Here is a 19,245-nt window from a genome sequence, read left to right on the forward strand (position 1 = left end):
TTGGACTGCTAAAAGGAGAAAATGAAAGGGTTTGTAGAAACAAATTTCACAAAAGTAACTGTAGACTTATTTGTTAGACCCAAATATACATGTAGGGAAATGAACAAACATGGTTAAATTTACATATGTTGGATTTTTTTTTGGAAGGGAGAATATTTCTTACATATGGGTTTTATCCATTACATAGTTGGTAAAGCATCAGCTCCTAGAAGCAGTTACCTCACTGTTTATTTTTCTTGTAAGTTCACTGTTTATTTTTCTTGTAAGTTTTGCTGAGGTTTCTTTCAAGTTTTGCAAAGTGCACTTACACATTAGGATGGCTTAATCAACCCAAGTGTAGTAGATTGAGATGTATTCTTGGTCATACAAAGCAACTCGACCTTCACCCCCAGTCGAACCAACATAAGGAAATAAGCTGTTTATATACAGACCAGCTAAAGCTCATAGAATCATGGATTGAAAAGAGACCTAAGAAATGTCATTCCTCTTTTTTATTTGTAGCTAAGGAGACTGAGACCCTGATAGTTATTCTAAGAGAGGTGGTATGATATGAAAAGAAGAGGAACTTTTTGTTAAAATTCTGACTTCCCTATTTACCAACTGTGAATTTTAGTACCTGTCCTAGTACACACCCAGGATCTTTGTACTCTTGGGTGAGTTGCTTAACATCCATGAGTTTCTGATAAAATTTAGTTCTAAGATATAGTTAATGCTGTTTGAAATTTTTAATAATTTGCTGTATTTGTGTTTTTCTTTTGTTAAACTTTAGCAAGCCTGATTATTTCATTAATCTGTAAAATCTCGTTTGGTTTTATTGATTTGACTTTTCCTTGTTCTGTTTCATTACTTTCTGTCCTATATTCTTCCACTTTCTTGAGCTTTTAAAAGTTACTGTGTTGAATGTTTGTTTCATTAATTTCTAATATATAAATCTAAAACTACATTTTAATGTGTAGTATTTTAACTGTACTTTAAAGTTTTACTTGTCATATTTTCATTCATATCCAACTATTTTGTGATTTATATCTTGACTTTCTCTGACTTAGTGACTTGTAAGTTTTCAAACATACAGATTTGGGAGGATACTCTCTTTCCTCATCACAGAGTTGTGAGATAGACTATAGAAAAATAACTGGCAAATAGTTGGTATTCAACAAATGGTTTTTCTTGTCTTTAAAAAAATACACTTTGACTTTTGAAATTAGAACAGGAAACATAACGTTGGAATAAGTGTAAGTAATTCTAATAGTGACTTTACTGTTAAGAGCAAAGAGGGGTGATGGGAAGAGGGTAAAATTGGGAGGAGGAGAAGAGGAAGGAAAATTAAGGGAAGATATAGTAATATCAGGTTGAATTATTTCTAGCTTTTCCGAGGTCATATTCTAGTGATCACTTAGGTCTATGGGCTTTACAGTATTAATTGTTTTTATTATGTTTCTTATACCTTAAAATAGAAGTGTCCATAGATGACCGTTTTTGGTATGTCAGTGTACAGGTTGTAAAACTATATGGAAAAAGTTCTTGTGTTTTCATTAGAAACTTAAAGGAGTCTGGGAACCCCAAGAAGTTAAAGAACTGCTTACTTTAGAGACCTCTCTATGTGGGATAAATTGAGAAGCCTACCAGGAAAGAATTCTGTTTTTTCCTGTTCTAACAGTAGTGATTATTACCTTTGAGAGAGAGTGAGTTTTCCTGATAACTCCTTAGGTTAGAAGTAGATGGTCAGGCAGTGTACTAAGAATGGAATTTAGCTTTTAGTGAAGTGAAATTTAAAACTATATGGTATTTTATAAGCATAAATATTGTACGACTTGGAATGAATTACCAAAACTTAAATGTCTTTGAGTAGTAGTATTTTTATATAGCTAAGGTGAGTGTTCATGGCCTCCACTAAGGGTAGGAATAATTCTGGAGGTAAGAAGCAATTGGTTGTTTTTGTTGTTCATTTGCTCAGTTGTGTCCGACTCTTTGACTCCATGGACTGCAGCATACCAGGCTTCCCTGTCCTTCACTATCTTCCGGAGTTTGCTCAGACTCATGTCCATTGAATCAGTGATGCCACAGTTGGTAGCTGCCATGAAGGTGGAATGCTGTAAAGGCAGACTTTGGGCATCCAGAGACAAAAAGGCACTCTGCTGGCTTAGAGATTAAGGAACTTCTTATTCCAGGACAGAAGAGTAGTAAGATTTGAGATTGGTGAAGGAGGTAGGAGAGTACCCCCACATTACTTGACTGGCCCTCTTTCTTCCCCATCTAGGAATGCTAGTTGCCTGGAGAGAGAAACCAATTCAGAGTTCTAAAATTTGAGGAATGCAACAGGGATAGGTTCTTTAAAGGAAGCAAGCCAAGAGTATTCTTGTGAGGGAATTTTATTCTGAGCATTAGCTCACAGTTAAATCTGTGTTTACTCAAGTACTTCATAATTATTTCCTCTTAAGTTAGGGAATCAAAGTTAGTTTTGCTGTGTATTAAGTCTTAATAAAATTGGTTGGCTCTCAACCTTAGTTTATCTTTAACCCCCTAAATCTGCATTATCCATTATGAAAGCCTCTAGTTATATGTAGCTGTTTAGGAGGAAGTTCAGTTCAGTCACTCAGTCATGTCTGACTCTTTGCGACCCCATGGACTGCAGCACTCCAGGCCTCCCTTGTCCATTACCAACTCCCGGAGTTTACTCAAACTCTTGTCCATTGAGTCAGTGACGCCATCCAACCATCTTATGGTCTGTCGTCCCCTTCTCCTCCCACCTTCAATTTTTCCCAGCATCAGGGTCTTTTCCAATGAGTCAGTTCTTCACATCAGGTGGCCAAAGTATTGGAGTTTCAGCTTCAGCATCGGTCCTTCCAATGAATAATCAGGACTGATTTCCTTTAAGATGGATTGGTTGGATCTCCTTGCAGTCCAAGGGACTTTCAAGAGTCTTCTCCAACACCACAGTTCAAAAGCATCAATTCTTCGGCGCTCAGCTTTCTTTATAGTCCCAACTCTCACATCCATACATGACTACTGGAAAAACCATAGCCTTGCTTAGATGCACCTTTGTTGTCAATATAATGTCTCTGATTTTTAATATGCTGTCTGGGTTGGTCATTAAAGTAAAATTAAAAATCAGTCCTTCATTCTCACCAGCCACAGAGCAAGTGCTCATTAGCCATGTGTGACTAGTAGCAACTGTATTGGGCAATACATTATATTGGACTTATTTGTCACCACAGAAAATTTTGTTGAACCTTACCCTAAATAAAATTGTTTATTTTCTTTCTTCTTTCCTCCATCAGACTAATGGTTTTTATTAAAACTTAATCAATTTTGAGGTTTGCTAAAAGTATAAAACTTGAAATACCCACTAGAGTAATTCCTTTGCATATTACATAATTTAAAAGATAGTTCCACCCTTTTAGAACGATCTGAGTGCTGTTATTTTATACAATTTTTCAAGCAAGTGAAGTCGCTCAGTCGTGTCCGACTCTTTGCGACCCCATGGACCGTAGCCTACCAGGCTCCTCTGTCCATGGGATTCTCCAGGCAAGGGTACTGGAGTGGGTTGCCATTTCCTTCTCCAGGGGATCTTCCTAACCCAGGGATCAAACCTGGGTCTCCTGCATTGCAGGCAGACGCTTTACCAACTGAGCCACCAGGGAAGCCAATTTTTTAAGAAGTGGTGACGAAAGTATATTTCTTATGGGTTGTATTTGATTGCCTCTCCTAATTGATGACCCTCTAGATTATTTCTGCTGCCTATAAGATAAGAATGTTCTGGAGGAGACTAAAAATTTCTAATGTCAAAAACAAATTTCTGATGTCTCAGACTTTGGAGGTTTGTTTTGTACACTTTTTAGGAGATGTTAAACTTATAGCTATTATGATTTACCTACTTCACATGTGGTACATCATCATAGCTCTCAAAAGCTGCAAGATAGGAAAACCCCCAGAAGCACTAATTTCATTGTAGTGCTACTTTTCTGAGAACCTATCAATCAGGCATAAAAGCCAAAGGATAATTTCTGTTACTTTATTTTTTGTTTTTAACAGACTAGAAACATAGGCTTTTTTCTTTGCCCTGGTTTCAAACAATCTCTATACCATAGATAGGACTTTTTCAGTTAAGTTGCATGTATAGAAATTTCAGGAAGCACAATGAAAAAGGTGTGGATTAAGCATTTTTTAAAGTTCAAAATTAATGATCATGATCTTTTGTTTTTTTATGAAATATTCAAACATGGAAGCACATATAGTAGAAAATGAGATTTCTATGTAATTTGTATTAATATCACAGGAAGATAACTACTGAAAAGTTGGTTGTATATTCTTCTAGGCTTTCCCACCTTCAATTTTTTCCAGCATCACTGGAGCCCACCAGGCACCCCCGTCCCTGGGATTCTCCAGGCAAGAACACTGGAGTGGGTTGCCATTTCCTTCCCCAGTGCATGAAAGTGAAAAGTGAAAGTGAAGTCTCTCAGTCGTGTCCAACTCTTAGCGACCCCATGGACTGTCCAACTCTTAGCGACCCCATGGACTGCAGCCTACCAGGCTCCTCCGTCCATGGGATTTTCCAGGCAAGAGTACTGGAGTGGGGTGCCATTGCCTTCTCCATTGTATATTTGAACATAAATGCAAGTAATTTGTTTTATATAAATGAAATTACACTAAATACAATGTTTTTAGAGATTTTGCCTACTAAACAGTGTATATACGTATGCATATATTTCTGTGTATATGATTCATACTCATGCTACTGATTGGGTTTAAAAATTTTTCCAGATTGTATAGTAGGACATCTGAAGTATAACTATGTTTTGTGTAAAGATAATATACAATTGTAGTGTATATACAAGTGCAGCTGCTTTAGCATGATAGTGATCTATAATATGTGCTCAACACATGTTAGTTTCCATTCTTCTTTTTGGACATGTTTGATAAAGGCCATGGAAGATGATTAACTGTTTTTTTCACTATAAAGTAAATCTTTCTCTTAATCATATTTGTGTTTTGTGATTCAGGTTTATAAATTACTACAAAACTAGCAGGGTTGCTATTTAAGAGTCTTGTAAGCTAGGCTGCCCCAATTATTTTAGGTGCTTGTGGTAAGAGCAAAGATTTACTGGTGGTTAAGAGACTACATTATGATGTATCCTACAGCATGCACTGTAAAGTCGCACAGCATGTGACAACATTTTACATGGGAGTCGTGGAATGAAGTCCTTTGCTAACGTTGAAGGTGTACGGAGTGGGTGCTGGGGTTGGGACTTGTGCGCTTCTGTTACGGAGTAGCATGTGTTACTGTGTGCTTTGTGATGGAATTTCAGGTCTGATAGTTTCTAAAGGTTCTAGAGACGCAATTAGGGAAAGATGGATGTAGAGCTGATTGTTAATTATTTGTAGAGTCTTATTTTGAAGTATTATTGATTTATACTCATGGTTTCATTTGGAAATTTGATCCTTCTGCTTTCCTGCAGGGAATTTATAGACAGCAGTTTTGAGTAGATCAGTAAAGAGGATGGAATTGAGGCCCCAACTCCTGTTTTCATTGAGGAAAGAGGAAGGGGTGCTGTTGACAGAAATGCTTCTGCAGTAGCCATGTCTGAAGCTTTGCTTGGAGATGACACTAGACTATACAGAAATTGCCTCCAAGATTCCAGGAGTTCCTGAATGATCAATTCCTTATATAGTTAACATGGGTATATCAGTCATTTTATCTTTGTTAGCACTTTGTGTTCCCAGTGGAAAACAAGCTTGAGAAATAATTGTTAGACTATAGAATTAGAAGTGCTTCCCTAGCATGTTCTTGGACTTAAGATTGTTATCCAGTTCTGTTTCTTTGCTTTTTGTTCTTTTCTTGGTTTGTTTGTTTTAACTTGGGTCTTGTGGAGAGAAAAATAACTTAAAACTTTTCAAGACCTAAGTTTATAGTTATACAGAATTATTATTATGTGCCTCAGAGGCTTTTGCTTGCTTGTTTATTCATTCAGTGTACATTCCTTGAAGTGCTTACTATAAGCGGGATTGTGGCGGGAAGGCTATGAGATAGTAATCTACTCAGGGTTAAAGGAAAATTGAAAACTGTATTCTGTAGAGAGTCCAAAGGCTGAAGATAGGGGTGTGTGTATATGTATTTAAGAGACGGAGACACACATCCATATATACATACACAGAGACATAGTCCATAGTTCTGTAGGAAAAATCTCCTAAACATTTTTAGAACTGTCTCTACTTCTATTCCCACTGTTATTTCTTTATTTCAGCCCTCAACATGTCATATACACTTGTATTTCTTGCCTCTGGACTTTCCTTTTATTCTAACTCCACACTTCTTTTTCCTTTATATACAGGAAAAAGTCTTTTCCCCGACTAAGGCACAGATTGGGTTATGTGTTTCTGGTCACCCACAGAATAAAGTCCAAACTTCTTAACATATAGTCTCAGTATAGATTCTGTGAATAGTCCTTTTGTTAAAACCTCTCCCGAGTTATCTACTTTTACTCTGTATTCCATGCTGAGACCCTGACTGGTCTTATCTTCTGCATCTCGGTTCTAGATAGCTTCTTTTTCCTTGTGTCAGTCTGCTCTCATCGTTGCCTACCTTGTCCTCAGTACTGGAGACTCACTTTGCCCTTTGATTTCTAGATGGGTTTGATGCATGGGAAGCCCTGGAAGAAGAGGGGAGTGTGTTTTTTCTCCTGGCATTCTCTTGCCAAATCCTGTCATGTTGGCTCTCCCAGAGGTCATAGCTCTCTGAACCTTTTAGGCCTATGAGTGGTTGATGCTTCAGGAGGTTGTATTAATACAATCTCTTAACTTTACCCACACCCTCCATACCTTGTATATAGTCCCTTATTAAGCTCTTCTTAAGTTCCCCAGTTTGAGGGTACTGTTTACTGGGGGATCCTGACTGCCACATTGTCACAGTCATCTAAGCTTCAGTTCTGTTTGCAGTTACAGCTGTGTTATTTTCCAGTAGCACTTCTCTCTCTCTTATTAAAAAATTTTTGGTGAGGTCTTTTTCATTCCTTCCCTCTTAAAATTTTTCTCTGTTTTCTTTTAACTGGATTAAAGAAAAAATATTTTCTTCACTGCACATGGCATGTGGGACCTTATTAGTTCCCCAACCAGGGATCAAACCCACACCCCAAGTGTAGTCTTAATCACTGGACCATCAGGGAAGTTCCTCCTTCCCTTTTTTAGTCTTTTTTTTCCCCCTTTCCTGGCACCATGACTGTCATGTAACAGGAATTGAAATGTCTGAGTGAATAAAGTGAGATCTTCAAGAGGATGGACACTTGAATGTCCCTGTGGTATAGCATAATTTATTTAGATGTCTGAAACTGAGAAAATAGGTGAAGGTAGTGGGTGCTGAAGTCAGTATAGTCACTTTAATAACATCTAGATTTATATTTCATTCTTTTCAAAAAGTAAACTTAGAACTTGTTTTTCTTTACCTTTGCTTCAACATACTAGAAATTAACTTTAATTCTCTTTAAAGTGCATTTTAGATTTATTCCATTGGATTTTTTTGTAACAACCTGTCTTTAAGAAGATATGTACTGTATATAAAATGGGAGATATTTCAGTTATTAATTGTAGGAGAATATAGGTATTCATTTATCTGTCTTCCTCAATATAGCTTAGAAGAGATGCACTAATAGCAGACATATAGTAGCTAACAAATGTGTTTATTAGCAGGATTGAGCTTTTATAAAGTGATTTCTCTTAAGAGAATTTTAATTAAGAAAAAATATTCTAAAGTTATGATTAGGGTCAAAAATTGTTTCTATAGTCTTTATATATTAAGGAAAGAGTATGTGTCCTCTGAAACAGTTTATTTTGAAAAGAATCTTCCTATAACACTAACTTTTATACAGAACTCTATTACTACCCTAAAAAATTACCATTGAAATTAATTTCTATGTAGATAGAAATATTTCATTGCTTTTTAGAGTAGAGTACTCTAGGGGGATGGCTATCCTTCTGTGTGTATGTGTGTGTCTTAGTCTGCTTGGGCTGCCATAACAAATTACCATAAACTCAGTGGCTTAACTACAGAGATTTTTCTTCTCAGAGTTCTAAAGGCTGGGATCCTGAGATCAGAGTGCAAGCATGGTCAGAGCGCTCTTCCTGGCTTGCAGACGGCCACTTTCTTGTATCCTCACACGGCCTTTCTTTAAATGTGTGCATGTGGAAAGAGATCTCTCTCTTCCTTTTTTTATAAGGCCACCAATCTTACTGGATTAGGACCCTACCTTTATGACCTCGTTTAACTAAATTACCTCCTAAAAGTCCTATCTCCAATTATAGTAAAATTCGGGGTCAGAACTTCTACATAAGAATTTGGCGGGGAGCAGACACACTTCAGTTCATTAGAGTGCGTATGCATATGTGTGTTTATATATATAAATCATATGAGCAGTAGAGGAGATCATTGTGATACATTTAAACTTGAAGAAAGAGATTCATACTTAGACAATGACAACCCAATATTGAAGCTCATTATTGAATTTTCTTCATAAAGATATTGTTGTGTTAATGGGGGTGGTGTAAGATACTCTCACAGAGTTAAATATGACGATCTTTTTCCTCAGACCTCATTGTCTTTACTCAGTTCTCATCCTTGATGTCTTAGCTTTGAATCCTACATTTACCTAGATCTAGACTTGATACTCTAAGCTACTTTCATTGGCTTTTGTATAACAACATTGTCTGATTTCTCTTTTCATTCTTGTGCTTAAAGAATGGCCAGTATATTCTGCTGAATGAGACAGACAACAGCCCCTGCCCTCTAGAGCGTGAAATCATCTTTTCTTCCTCTCTCTCCTGCAGTCTCTTTTCATGATTTCACTATGAATATCAATCCCTACCTGATTGTTTGTTTTTTTTTTTTCGTCTCTGTTAGTCTTGACTTTAGGCTTTCTGAGAGCTGTTTCATTCTCCTGGCTTTAGTTACCACCTCTAATGCTAACAATTTGGAAAGCTCTCTCTACTTCTGATCTTCATCCAGTGTTATGTTCCTTTAACCATTCAGTAAATTTTTATTAAAATCCATCTGTATGCCTGGTCAGAGGATACAAGAGTGATATAGTCTTTGCTCTCAAGTTGTTGACAGAATGCAAAAAGTAATTTAAAATACTATGTAATGTATGTGTGTCCAGCGTGCCATGGGACAGATAAGTAGGGTGTGCCTGGCTTGGACTTGAAGGGGAAACGAGAGGACAGGTATCCTCACCAGAAGGTTGAACATATACGTAGGTACCTAAAGTTTTGAAAACATAGTATGTTCCGTCAACAACAAATGGTTCAGTTGATCAGAGCCTTAAGGGCTAGATGAGGCTGAGCATTTAAGAAGGTGTCAGATCACCTCAAAGGCAATATTTTCAGTACTCAACTAATTTTCTTTCATCATAAACCAGCTCCCCATCCCGACTTCACATTTTTGTCAATGGGACTGTCACTCTCCTTACTTCTGAAGCCTGAAGTATCATCTTTAGGTCTGCCTCAACAATTGTGATGAGTCCTCAAGTCAAGTCATTTCGATATTCAAGATACTCTTTCATGTGTCTTTTTCTATTTTCACTGTCAACACACTGCTTATCATTTAATTAGTAGATTATTTCATAGCTGTATTATTGCTCCCTTTTCTAATTTTTTAAGTTAATTTAAAAAACCCCTTATTTTACCCTGTTACTAACCCTATACAAAAGAGGACAGTGATATTTTATTTCCTACAGGACAAATCCTTTTTTAGGCCAGTATTTTAAAAGCATGATTCTTCTTTTAAACCCCCAAATCTCAAGCTGTCTTCCTCCCGTGAAAAACCACACAGTTGCAGAATTATGAGTCATTTGCGTAAATGAAGGTTTTGTTTCATTAGCATTGAGACTTTATTATGAACAGAGCATATATTTTATATTGAACAAACTTTTTCAAAGGATAGTTCCCCTTCACTCAAATCATCTTCCTTATCAGAATTCTGTTAATTCAGCCAGTCACTGGCCTCCATGGGAGGCACTATATATATACTGACTCTAGGAACAGACAGCCTGTGCTGTAATCTTGGTTCTGATACTTAGTAGTTCCAGCAAGTTCCCCCATTTCTTAGAGACTCATAATAATTTTATGTGAAAAAAGGGGGAAGTGAAATTATCTACTTCACAGGGTTGAGTAAGGATCAAGCTTTAGAGCATAGTGCCTGGCATGTGTGAGCATGCAGTACACATTTGCTATAAAGTATTATGTACCTTGAAAACTTCTTTCTGGTTCTCTGTGCTCTTGTTGGTGTGATGTCATGCTGCCCTTGCACCCTTCTACCACTAAGTGCTCTCCTTGAGTCCCTTCCTGTTGCCTGTGATTTACATGCTGTTTTAAGTTCAACTTAGTTGCGTGTTCTTTAATAGTCTTTTCTGACTACTCCAGTTCACGTTGACCTCTGAATTCCTATAGAGCCTTTTATACCATTTTAGAAATTAGTCTTATTTTTTTTTATGGTATTCCTTTTAAAATTTACATACAGTAAAATTTACTTTTTTGGGTACAGTTCTATGAGTTTTGACAAATGTTTAGAGTTGTGGAATTACCATCACAACCAAGATATAAAACAATTTCATCATCCCTCAAAAATCTGTCTTAGTGTTATTAGTTTCAACACTGTTTCCTGAGTATGCATTCTGTTTCCACGTGTACAATTTAGGTTCTTGAACTGAGTGCCTGTTTTACACTATTGTGGCCTCTGTTATGGCATAGCTTAGTATCAAGGATATAGTAAATAGATGTTTAAATGTTTAAATTGTACAAAACAAAGCCTAAAAGTGTGATAAATTTAAACATACTAAGAAGCTACTGATTTTATTTAACTTCTCTTTGGTCTTTTATTTTATTGGGGTGAAAAATTTCAAATGAACATTATTCCTATATAACTTGTTAAAGTGATTTTGGAGTCCTGCCAGGGCTAATAAAAACCATTTTTAATTTGTTTTTGGAAAATAAAGGGCTTGTTTCTGTCCTTACGGTTTCTATTTTTTCTAACCCTGTTAATTTAAATTTTCATATGAAACAAAATTTTGTATCTTTTCTCTCTTCCCTGGGGGTTTCTTTTATTGATTGTCCCTAAAATCAGAGGTCAACGCAAATAAGAGAATTTAAACTTGGTAAAGGTGAGGCTGATATGGACAAGCTAATGCTGCATGGTTGCCTCCTTCCTGAGTCTTTGATATAATGAAATAGTGATCCTTTTTCAGAAACGGCAAAAAATAGTTAAAATTTGCATCCCATTCAGTAGACTTTACTTCCTAATGAAGTGAATTGAATTTAACCACGTGTATCTTTTTTTCCCTTCCCTAACAGCTTCCATGCCTATGGCTGTTCTAAATTTGGGCCAAATAGATCCATTTCAGAGAGGCTTTTTCTGTAAAGACAACAGCATCCAGTATCCGTACCATGACGGTACCATCACAACCACTGTCCTCAGCACAGTGGGACTTGGTTTACCCATTTCCTCTGTAAGTAAATTAATAAGTAGGTAGTGATGGGTTTGTTGTGCTAGAGACTGTATGAAGTGATTGAGTTGGGGTGGGGGTAAATCCATAGTATTGTCTTCGCCGGTGTTGATATGGTGAGTGAGTGCTTGAAGAATATACCCACTGCTTCAGTCCAGGGCAGTGTTTCTCCGGTTAAAGAGAGATATTACCCCAAACAACTTGATGCCATCATGAGGAATTGTAGTATGATTATTTTAGAATGAAGAATTCATTTAAGTCATTTGAATCAACCCTTTTCAGTATATAAGTGAAGAAACTTAAACCCAGATACTTGCTCAAGCCCAGTAAGCTATTTTATGGCAGAACTGAAACTAAGATTAAGTTTGTTTTATCATATTAGATGGAAATTGAGCCCATAAAAAAGGAGAGAGATTTATTTGTTAAATTTGAGAAAACAGCTCATCAGAAAGAATAATACATGTGCAAAAGCAAGTCCTCAGAATATATCAAAACCATATCACTTTTTAAAGTTGTACTATCTTTTAGAAAGTTCATCAGTTTGTAAGTTAATATTGGGTTTCATTACGTTAGACAACTGGAAACTTTCCTTCTAGGTTAAATTTCACAGACTAGCTTAAGACTGGCACTTGAGGTATTGTGCTTACTTTCTTTATCCTTGGCTCTGATTTTTACACCTTACCCTATGTCTCTTTATGTGAGCTGGAATTAGATGAGAAGAAGCAAAGTAAAGGTTTACCTCCTTGAGTTTCTTGAACCGTCCAGCAGAGATCATGCCATACTTCTCTTTCGATCACTGTCTCTTGTCACTTGCCTTCCCCAGGTAGTTGACTTAAAATTTTTTATTGTCTTAGCAGAGTCTGAAGCCTTGTATTTCCACAGTAGGACAGACTGGCTACCCTCCACCCCCTATTTTCAAAGAAATATTTTCTCTATTTTTGGTATGCTAATTGCTTTCAGATTAATTTTTAAAAATCACTTTACTTTCTTTATTAATGTCTGAGGGAAAAGACAATTCAGGATAAGTTTGGGGGTTAAATTATTTTATAATCCTATATCTGTAAAATTTGAGATTTGGCAATATTTGGGAAGATGAAGGAGATCATTTACTATGGATATGTGAATTTTTTTTCAAGCTGTTTGTTTTTGGCATATAGTTTGAAAAATCATATTTCTTTAGGTGACTGTCCCAAAGGAGGTAGATTAGGCCCAATTTTTACTTTTTTGAGTAGCTACTTAGATGGTAATAAAAAATTGCTATGAAGAAGAAAGAATGGATGGGTTAATATGTGTTTTTTTTAATAAACTGTAAAAATAATATATAAGTAAAGTATTATATAAGGGCTTCCCTGGTGACTCAGACGGTAAAATGTCTGCCTGCAATGTGGGAGACCCAGGTTTGATCCCTGGGTCAGGAAAATCCCCTGGAGAAGGAAATAGCAGCAGCCCACTCCAGTACTTTTGCCTGGAAAATTCCATGGACGGAGGAGCCTGGTGGGCTCCAGTCTATGGGGTCGCAAGGAGTCAGACACAACTGAGTGATTTCACTTTCTTTCTGAGTGTTTCTTTCTTTAAAGTGCTGTATATGGCAAAAGTGACCATAAATGCCCTGTACTGTAGGAAGACAGTGGTGTTTGTTGGGTTTTATGGCATGGCAAGTCTCTTGTGCCACCTTTCCTGTACTAGTCCAAAAAGCTGATATCAAAAGGGCCTGTTGCCCACATTTGAAGAGTTCAGCTCCTTTGTTTCCATGTTGACATAAGTACTGTGCTGCCTCTTCCTAGGTTACTCCCAGTCAGCACAAGGCAATAAGCTTTGCTAGTGTAGGAATGGTCTGTTTTGCTCCATTTGTATCCTTAGTGCCAGGCACTAAGGTATGTAATTGCTTGGTATGTAATGGGTGTTTAATAAATACAGATAGAAATATTTAATTCCATTAAATAGGAAATGGAATAAGATTGTCAATTATGAATAATTACTACCATGAAAATTCAGATTAAGTCTTTGGAAATACAGTGTGTCTTCAAGTCATCTCTTAGCATCAGATGCCACATTAAAATAGCTTTTCAGGAAGAGTGGGACAGTATATACTGAATATACAATCCTGATTAAAGGTATCTTAAAATATGGGGGAATGTCTATTAGAATGAAAGAAATACAGTGTTAAGGAGCTTAATTTCTTAGGTTGGAAAAAAGTTTTATTTCCTTATTTATTTATTCGGATGTGAAGCTATATTTTTTCCTACATTGTTTTGAAAAGCTCTGCTTTAATCAGTTCATGTATTCCAGCACTCTTTCTATATGTAATTGTCACAAAATGAAGTAGTATAAGATGCATTCCTAAGTAATTTGTTATAATCACAGACATTTTCTTTGTTTAAAACAACTTTTTATACTACCTTTGGAAGAGATAATGTGTAGATTTGACATATTAAGTATTTGTTGTATATCTATTTTACAGAACACTTAAAAATATTTTGATAAAGTTTAATACATTGGATGAACCTAAAAGAAAGAGAAGTTATATAAATATTGAGTATATACTGCCAATAATGAAAACTAAAGCTCAGTTAGTTTCACATTAGCCAAGCTTACCAAATTCCACTGCATTCCCAAATGCTGTGGCTTTTAAAAGGATTCATAGGGGGAAATATCTGCTCATGAAGTTTTCTTTTTAAAAATAGTTTCTGCGAATGTTATGGATACCTTTGCTAAAGTTAAGTGGTCCAAGAACTGCTTCACTGAGTATAGCTCTATTAAATTAGTGGACATTATCTTCTGACTTTGCTACTGCATGTATCTTGACAAAGCTTTAGGATTTGAATGGGTTAAATATTAGTCCTGGATGGGAATTCTGATTTTTGAGAAGCCCTAAAATCTCTTTCTAGTGAATTATATGTGATAAGGAGACAATTGAAATGAATGTTCATTTTGCCTCCCACCAGGACTTAAGTCGTCTTCAGTTCAGTTCAGTTGCTCAGTTGTGTCCAACTCTTTGCAACCCCAAGAACCATAGCATGCCAGGCCTCCCTGTCCATCACCAACTCCCAGAGTTCACCCAAACCCTAAACTTGGAGTCAGAGTTACACCTCTGCTACTACTACTTTTTAAAGCAGAATTGACATAATTTTTAAGTTTGTTAAATATTGAACTGGCAAAATGACCAAATATATTTTTGATGGATGCAATGAGATTAACATACAGTTATGTTAAAACATATTAAGGTCAGATTTATCTTTTTCATTAATTCCTTTTTATAGCATAGGCCAAATGTTTCTTTAAAAAAAAAAAAAACCTTTCATCTCTGAGTACATGAAAATACTAGTCTGATAATGTCTGTGTTTTTCTGTTGTGGATCAGTGAGTTTGAAAGTAGAGTATTCAGTATGACTTATTTTGGGCATGTCATCTGTCATACGTTAGGTAAAGGTGAAGGTGTTTGTGTTAATATTTCATACATTTATTTTCCTCTTTCATAAATACTGTTTTAAAAACTCTGACTGGGGATGTTAAATACTCTACCTTTTTAGGTCCTAATGAATTGGTTGAACTGATGACATTTTCTTGAAAATTTTTTGTAATTAAAAGCGAATTTGCAGCTTGGATTTGTTGGTGAGTTTTTAGATGACAATGCTAAAAGTGTGGTCCATGAGAAAAAAATAAGTTGTACTTAATTAAAATAAAAAAATTCTGCTCTGTATAAAGCTACACACTGGGGGAAAATGTTTTTAAAACACATATCTGATAATGGAACTCTTAAAGCACAACAGAAGCAAACAATCCAGTCAAAATGTGGGGAAAAGATCTGAGTAGACACTTTAATGCAGAAGATTTAGAAATGGCCAGGAAGCATATAAAAGATGCCCCATATCCTATTTCTTTAAGGAGTTGTAAATTAAAACAACAGTGAGTTACCTCTGCACATTTACTATAATGGCTAAAATCCAAAACAGTGACAATACCAAATGCTGTGAGGATGTGGAGCAGCAGTTCTCAATCATACTAGGGGAATGTAAAGCCACGTTGAAAGACAATTTCACAGTTTTTTTACAAAACTAAACATAGTCTTACTGTAGCAGTCAAGCTCCTGCATATTTACCCAAATGAGTTGAAAACTTATGTCTGTATAAAAGCCAGCACGTGATGTCTATAGTGGCTTTATTCATAATTGCCAAAGCCTGAAAGCAACTGAGAGGTCCTTTAATAGGTGAATGGATAAACTCTGGTACCTCCATACAATGGAATATTATTCAGTGCTAAAAAGAAATCAGCTATCCAGCCATAAAAAGACATGGACGAACCTTAAATACATGTTGCTAAATGAAAGAAGCCAATCTGAAAAGGCTACCTAGTGTATGATAACAACCATTGACTTTCTGGAAAAGGCAAGGTTATGGAGATAGTAAGATCAATGGTTACTAGGAGTTGGTGGGAGGATAGAGGAAGAATGAACAATTGGAGTACAGAGGATTTTTAGGGAAGGGAAACTATTCCATACATTGTAATGATGGATTCATTACATTATGTGTTTGTTATAACCTACAGGACTATACAATACAAAGAACAACCTTTAATTGTAAACTGTGTAGTTTAGTTTATGTATCAATATTGGTTCATCATTTATAACAAATATACCATACCAATAAAAATTGTTTGTAATAGAGGACACTAAGGGTGGTAGTTGTGGAGAGGGAGTATATCTTTTACTTTTGGCTCAGTTTTTAAAATAAACCTAAAATTACTTTAAGAAATAAAGTATATTAATCTTAAAAATTTTGAAAAGAAAAAAAATTTGCTCACAATGGTGAAATGTCAGTGCTCTTTGTCTAAATGTTAGTAATGATTGCTACAAGCAATTATCCTCAATAGTGAATAATTGATATGTTGTTGCTAGGAATAAGATTACTTGATAAGATATAAAATAAAATTTCAGGGCTTTGCTTCATATGTTTCATCTGTTAACTCATTTTATGGAAGTATTTGACAATATCTAGTGAAGACTTAAATTTAGAAAACATGATAGTACTTATAAATTCAGTGTAAGTTTTCAGTTTTTATAACGAAAAAAGCAAACAGGCGACTGAAATCTTGTCACAATCTTAAAAAAAATATGTGTGGGATATCATTTAGTTCATTTTTTGTAAAGGGCCATTACTATTTCAAGTTTTATTATGTAAGAGACCTATATAATCCATTAACTTTTTTTGGCTCTCTGAAAAATAATAAGTTGAATTCATAAGCATCTTTTAACAGTGAAGATTTTGTCTAAATACAGGTTCACCATCCATTATCCAGAACTCTTACAGTCAGAATTTTTTGAATTTTTGAAAGGTTATATGATTCACACACCTTATATAATGCCCTCAGCAGGGTCTAGGACAGTACCTGTATCAAAGATGTTAATTTTTAAATAATGAAGTAAGACTAGTCAAAATAAGTGGGGTAAATAAAGGCTAGGGTATTCATTTGTTCAGGTTAAGTTTTGCCATTGGAGAAGTTCAGGTTATGTTGTAAAAGAACTAGGGTTTTGAGGGTTTGGGGTTTTAAAATAAGGGATTGCGGGCCTTTTAATGAAAGCTGATTTAAAATTATTTATTTCTTAGTCCTGTTATCTGTTTACTTTAAACAAATATTTGAAAATCCTAAAATTTAGTTTTCATTGAGAAGCAGGACTTATGGTTAAAAGTGTAGACTTAGAACTGTTTATGTGAAACTAAACTCATTTGTGATCGGAGTGCAGGGTTAGTGATGTAGGCCATAAAAAATAAACTTGTCCAGTGCAGTACAGTGATTTTTTTTTTTTACTACCTTATTCAATAATTGTGGAGTATGAACAAAATTATTATCCTGTAAAGAATATCTCGGTGTTCCCTTGTAGTTACTAAGAGCTTATATTGCCTATCTAGCTTTCTGTAAAATAACTTAATATTCTGTGGTAGCCAAATTATTGTGGGCTCCACCTTTAAATAAGAATTTTAAAAAGCTCTCCACCATTTTTGTCAGTTATCTTTATGCTTCCACATTTAGAGTGAGAATGAGGTAACATTTTAAAAATGGCCATTTACTGTTTTATCATGAACTTGTGTTTCTAACATGACAAGAAACGAAATGCTGTTTACTCACAGAAAGAAGATTTGTTGTGCTCTTACATCGTTTTTGGGCTCTAAACGGTCAGCACCAGTTCACAGTGTCCGATTAAGGTAACCACTTTCAGAAGGCAGTTCCTAGTTGCTGCCTCTCTGGCACCAGGGTAGATGGCTAGCTGCAGGGAGTGTTGTTAGTCGCTCAGTAGTGTCCAGCTCTTTGCAGCCCCATGGACTGTAGCCCTCCAGGCTCCTCTGTCCATGGAATTCTCCAGGCAAGAATACTGGAGTGATGAGTTGCCATTCCCTTCTCCAGGGGATCTTCCTGACCCAGGGGTTAAACCCTGGTCTCCTGCATTGTGCACAGATTCTTTACCATCCGAGCTTCCAGTGAGCAGCAGTGAGGAATCTTTTTTCATCAGACTTTCCAAAGGCTGTCTTGGCTTAGAGGGCTGCATGGGTATGAGAGGCAATTTAGTTTGGGATCTTATTAAATCTAGGGGAATATAAGCAGAGGTCACTGGCAGGACATTAAGTGTGGGGTCTAATGATTCACTGATTTTCTCAATAAAATATGTGGTATTTTTGAAGCACAGTTGCACCAATCATGTATTTAGTTAAATAAGCATGTTTTCAATCAGATACATTCTTTTTTTTTTTTTTTTCCAATCAGATACATTCTTATACTTGAGTGTTAGTCTTCTGATATACCTAAAAGCATCCTGTTAGAAGCTAGCAATGTTTGAGAGAAAAAAATGAAATTTCTGTCAAAATAATTTCTCTGTGAGTTGGGGGAGTATGCCCTGGTATTATTTTAGCAGCAGATTTCCTGTTTTCAATGTGGAGAGTAACTGTTTTGTGGGACCCAGAAAGAAATCACTGAACAGGGAGATGGAAGAAGCAACTATGAAAGTACCCGTTTTGTTTACTATAAAATTTTGCTTATTCTCTAAGATTATAATTGAGTACTCATTGGTTTAGAATTTTTGCATATATGGTAATGGAAGACTGTGTTTATTTTGTCATTTATTGAGTGTCTTTTGTGTCTGAAGTACTACTGTGTTATAGATTCTTTCCTTGTAACTACTCTCTGAGGTTGCTAGGTAATTCTTTTTTATAGTTACTAAGAGGCCAAGTTGGGATTTTAACTCCACCAAGTCTATTTACATTCTTTTTGACAGTCTCTCATTGTCTTCATTGTAGTGTGGGTCTATTTTGATGAAAGTACGTAAATACAGTAAATTCTTTTGTTTTGGTTTTCTTTTATTCTTGTAAATTATGAACGAGTCAAATTCCCATTTGAATGCAGAGTTCCAAAGAATAGCAAGGAGAGATAAGAAAGCCTTTCTCAGTGATCAATGCAAAGAAATAGGGGAAGATAATAGAATGGGAAAGACTAGAGATCTCTTCAAGAAAATGAGAGATACCAAGGGAACATTTCATGCAAAGATGGGCTCAATAAAGGACAGAAATGGTATGAACCTAACAGAAGTAGAAGATACTAAGAAGTAGCAGCAAGAATACACAGAACTATATTTAAAAAGATATTCATGACCCAGATAACCACAATGGCGTGATCACTTACCCAGAGCCAGACATCCTGGAATGTGAAGTCAAGTGGGCCTTAGGCAGCATCACTACAAACAAAGCTAGTGGGGGTAATGGAACTCCAGTTGAGCT

At 35.9% G+C, this 19,245-nt stretch overlaps 1 protein-coding gene and 1 non-coding gene across 3 annotated transcripts in view; one reads left to right on the forward strand and one right to left on the reverse strand.

The window, feature by feature from the left end:
* The window catches only part of PLPP1 (phospholipid phosphatase 1), a 108,816-nt gene that overhangs the window by 26,327 nt on the left and 63,244 nt on the right, over positions 1 to 19,245 (forward strand). Inside the window, exon 2 of one of the 2 annotated variants that reach the window (XM_061129786.1) lies at positions 11,332 to 11,486. The exons of the other annotated variant lie outside the window; for it this stretch is intronic. Coding sequence (XP_060985769.1) covers positions 11,332 to 11,486 — 155 coding nt within the window. The remainder of the gene's footprint in view (positions 1 to 11,331; positions 11,487 to 19,245) is intronic. 2 annotated transcript variants of the gene reach the window in all.
* Positions 3,569 to 3,641, reverse strand: TRNAC-GCA (transfer RNA cysteine (anticodon GCA)). Its single transcript has one exon. It is a non-coding gene; the product is annotated as a tRNA-Cys (tRNA).

The sequence above is a fragment of the Dama dama genome, chromosome 25 (assembly GCF_033118175.1).
Source record: "Dama dama isolate Ldn47 chromosome 25, ASM3311817v1, whole genome shotgun sequence".
Classification (NCBI taxonomy): Eukaryota; Metazoa; Chordata; class Mammalia; order Artiodactyla; family Cervidae; genus Dama; species Dama dama.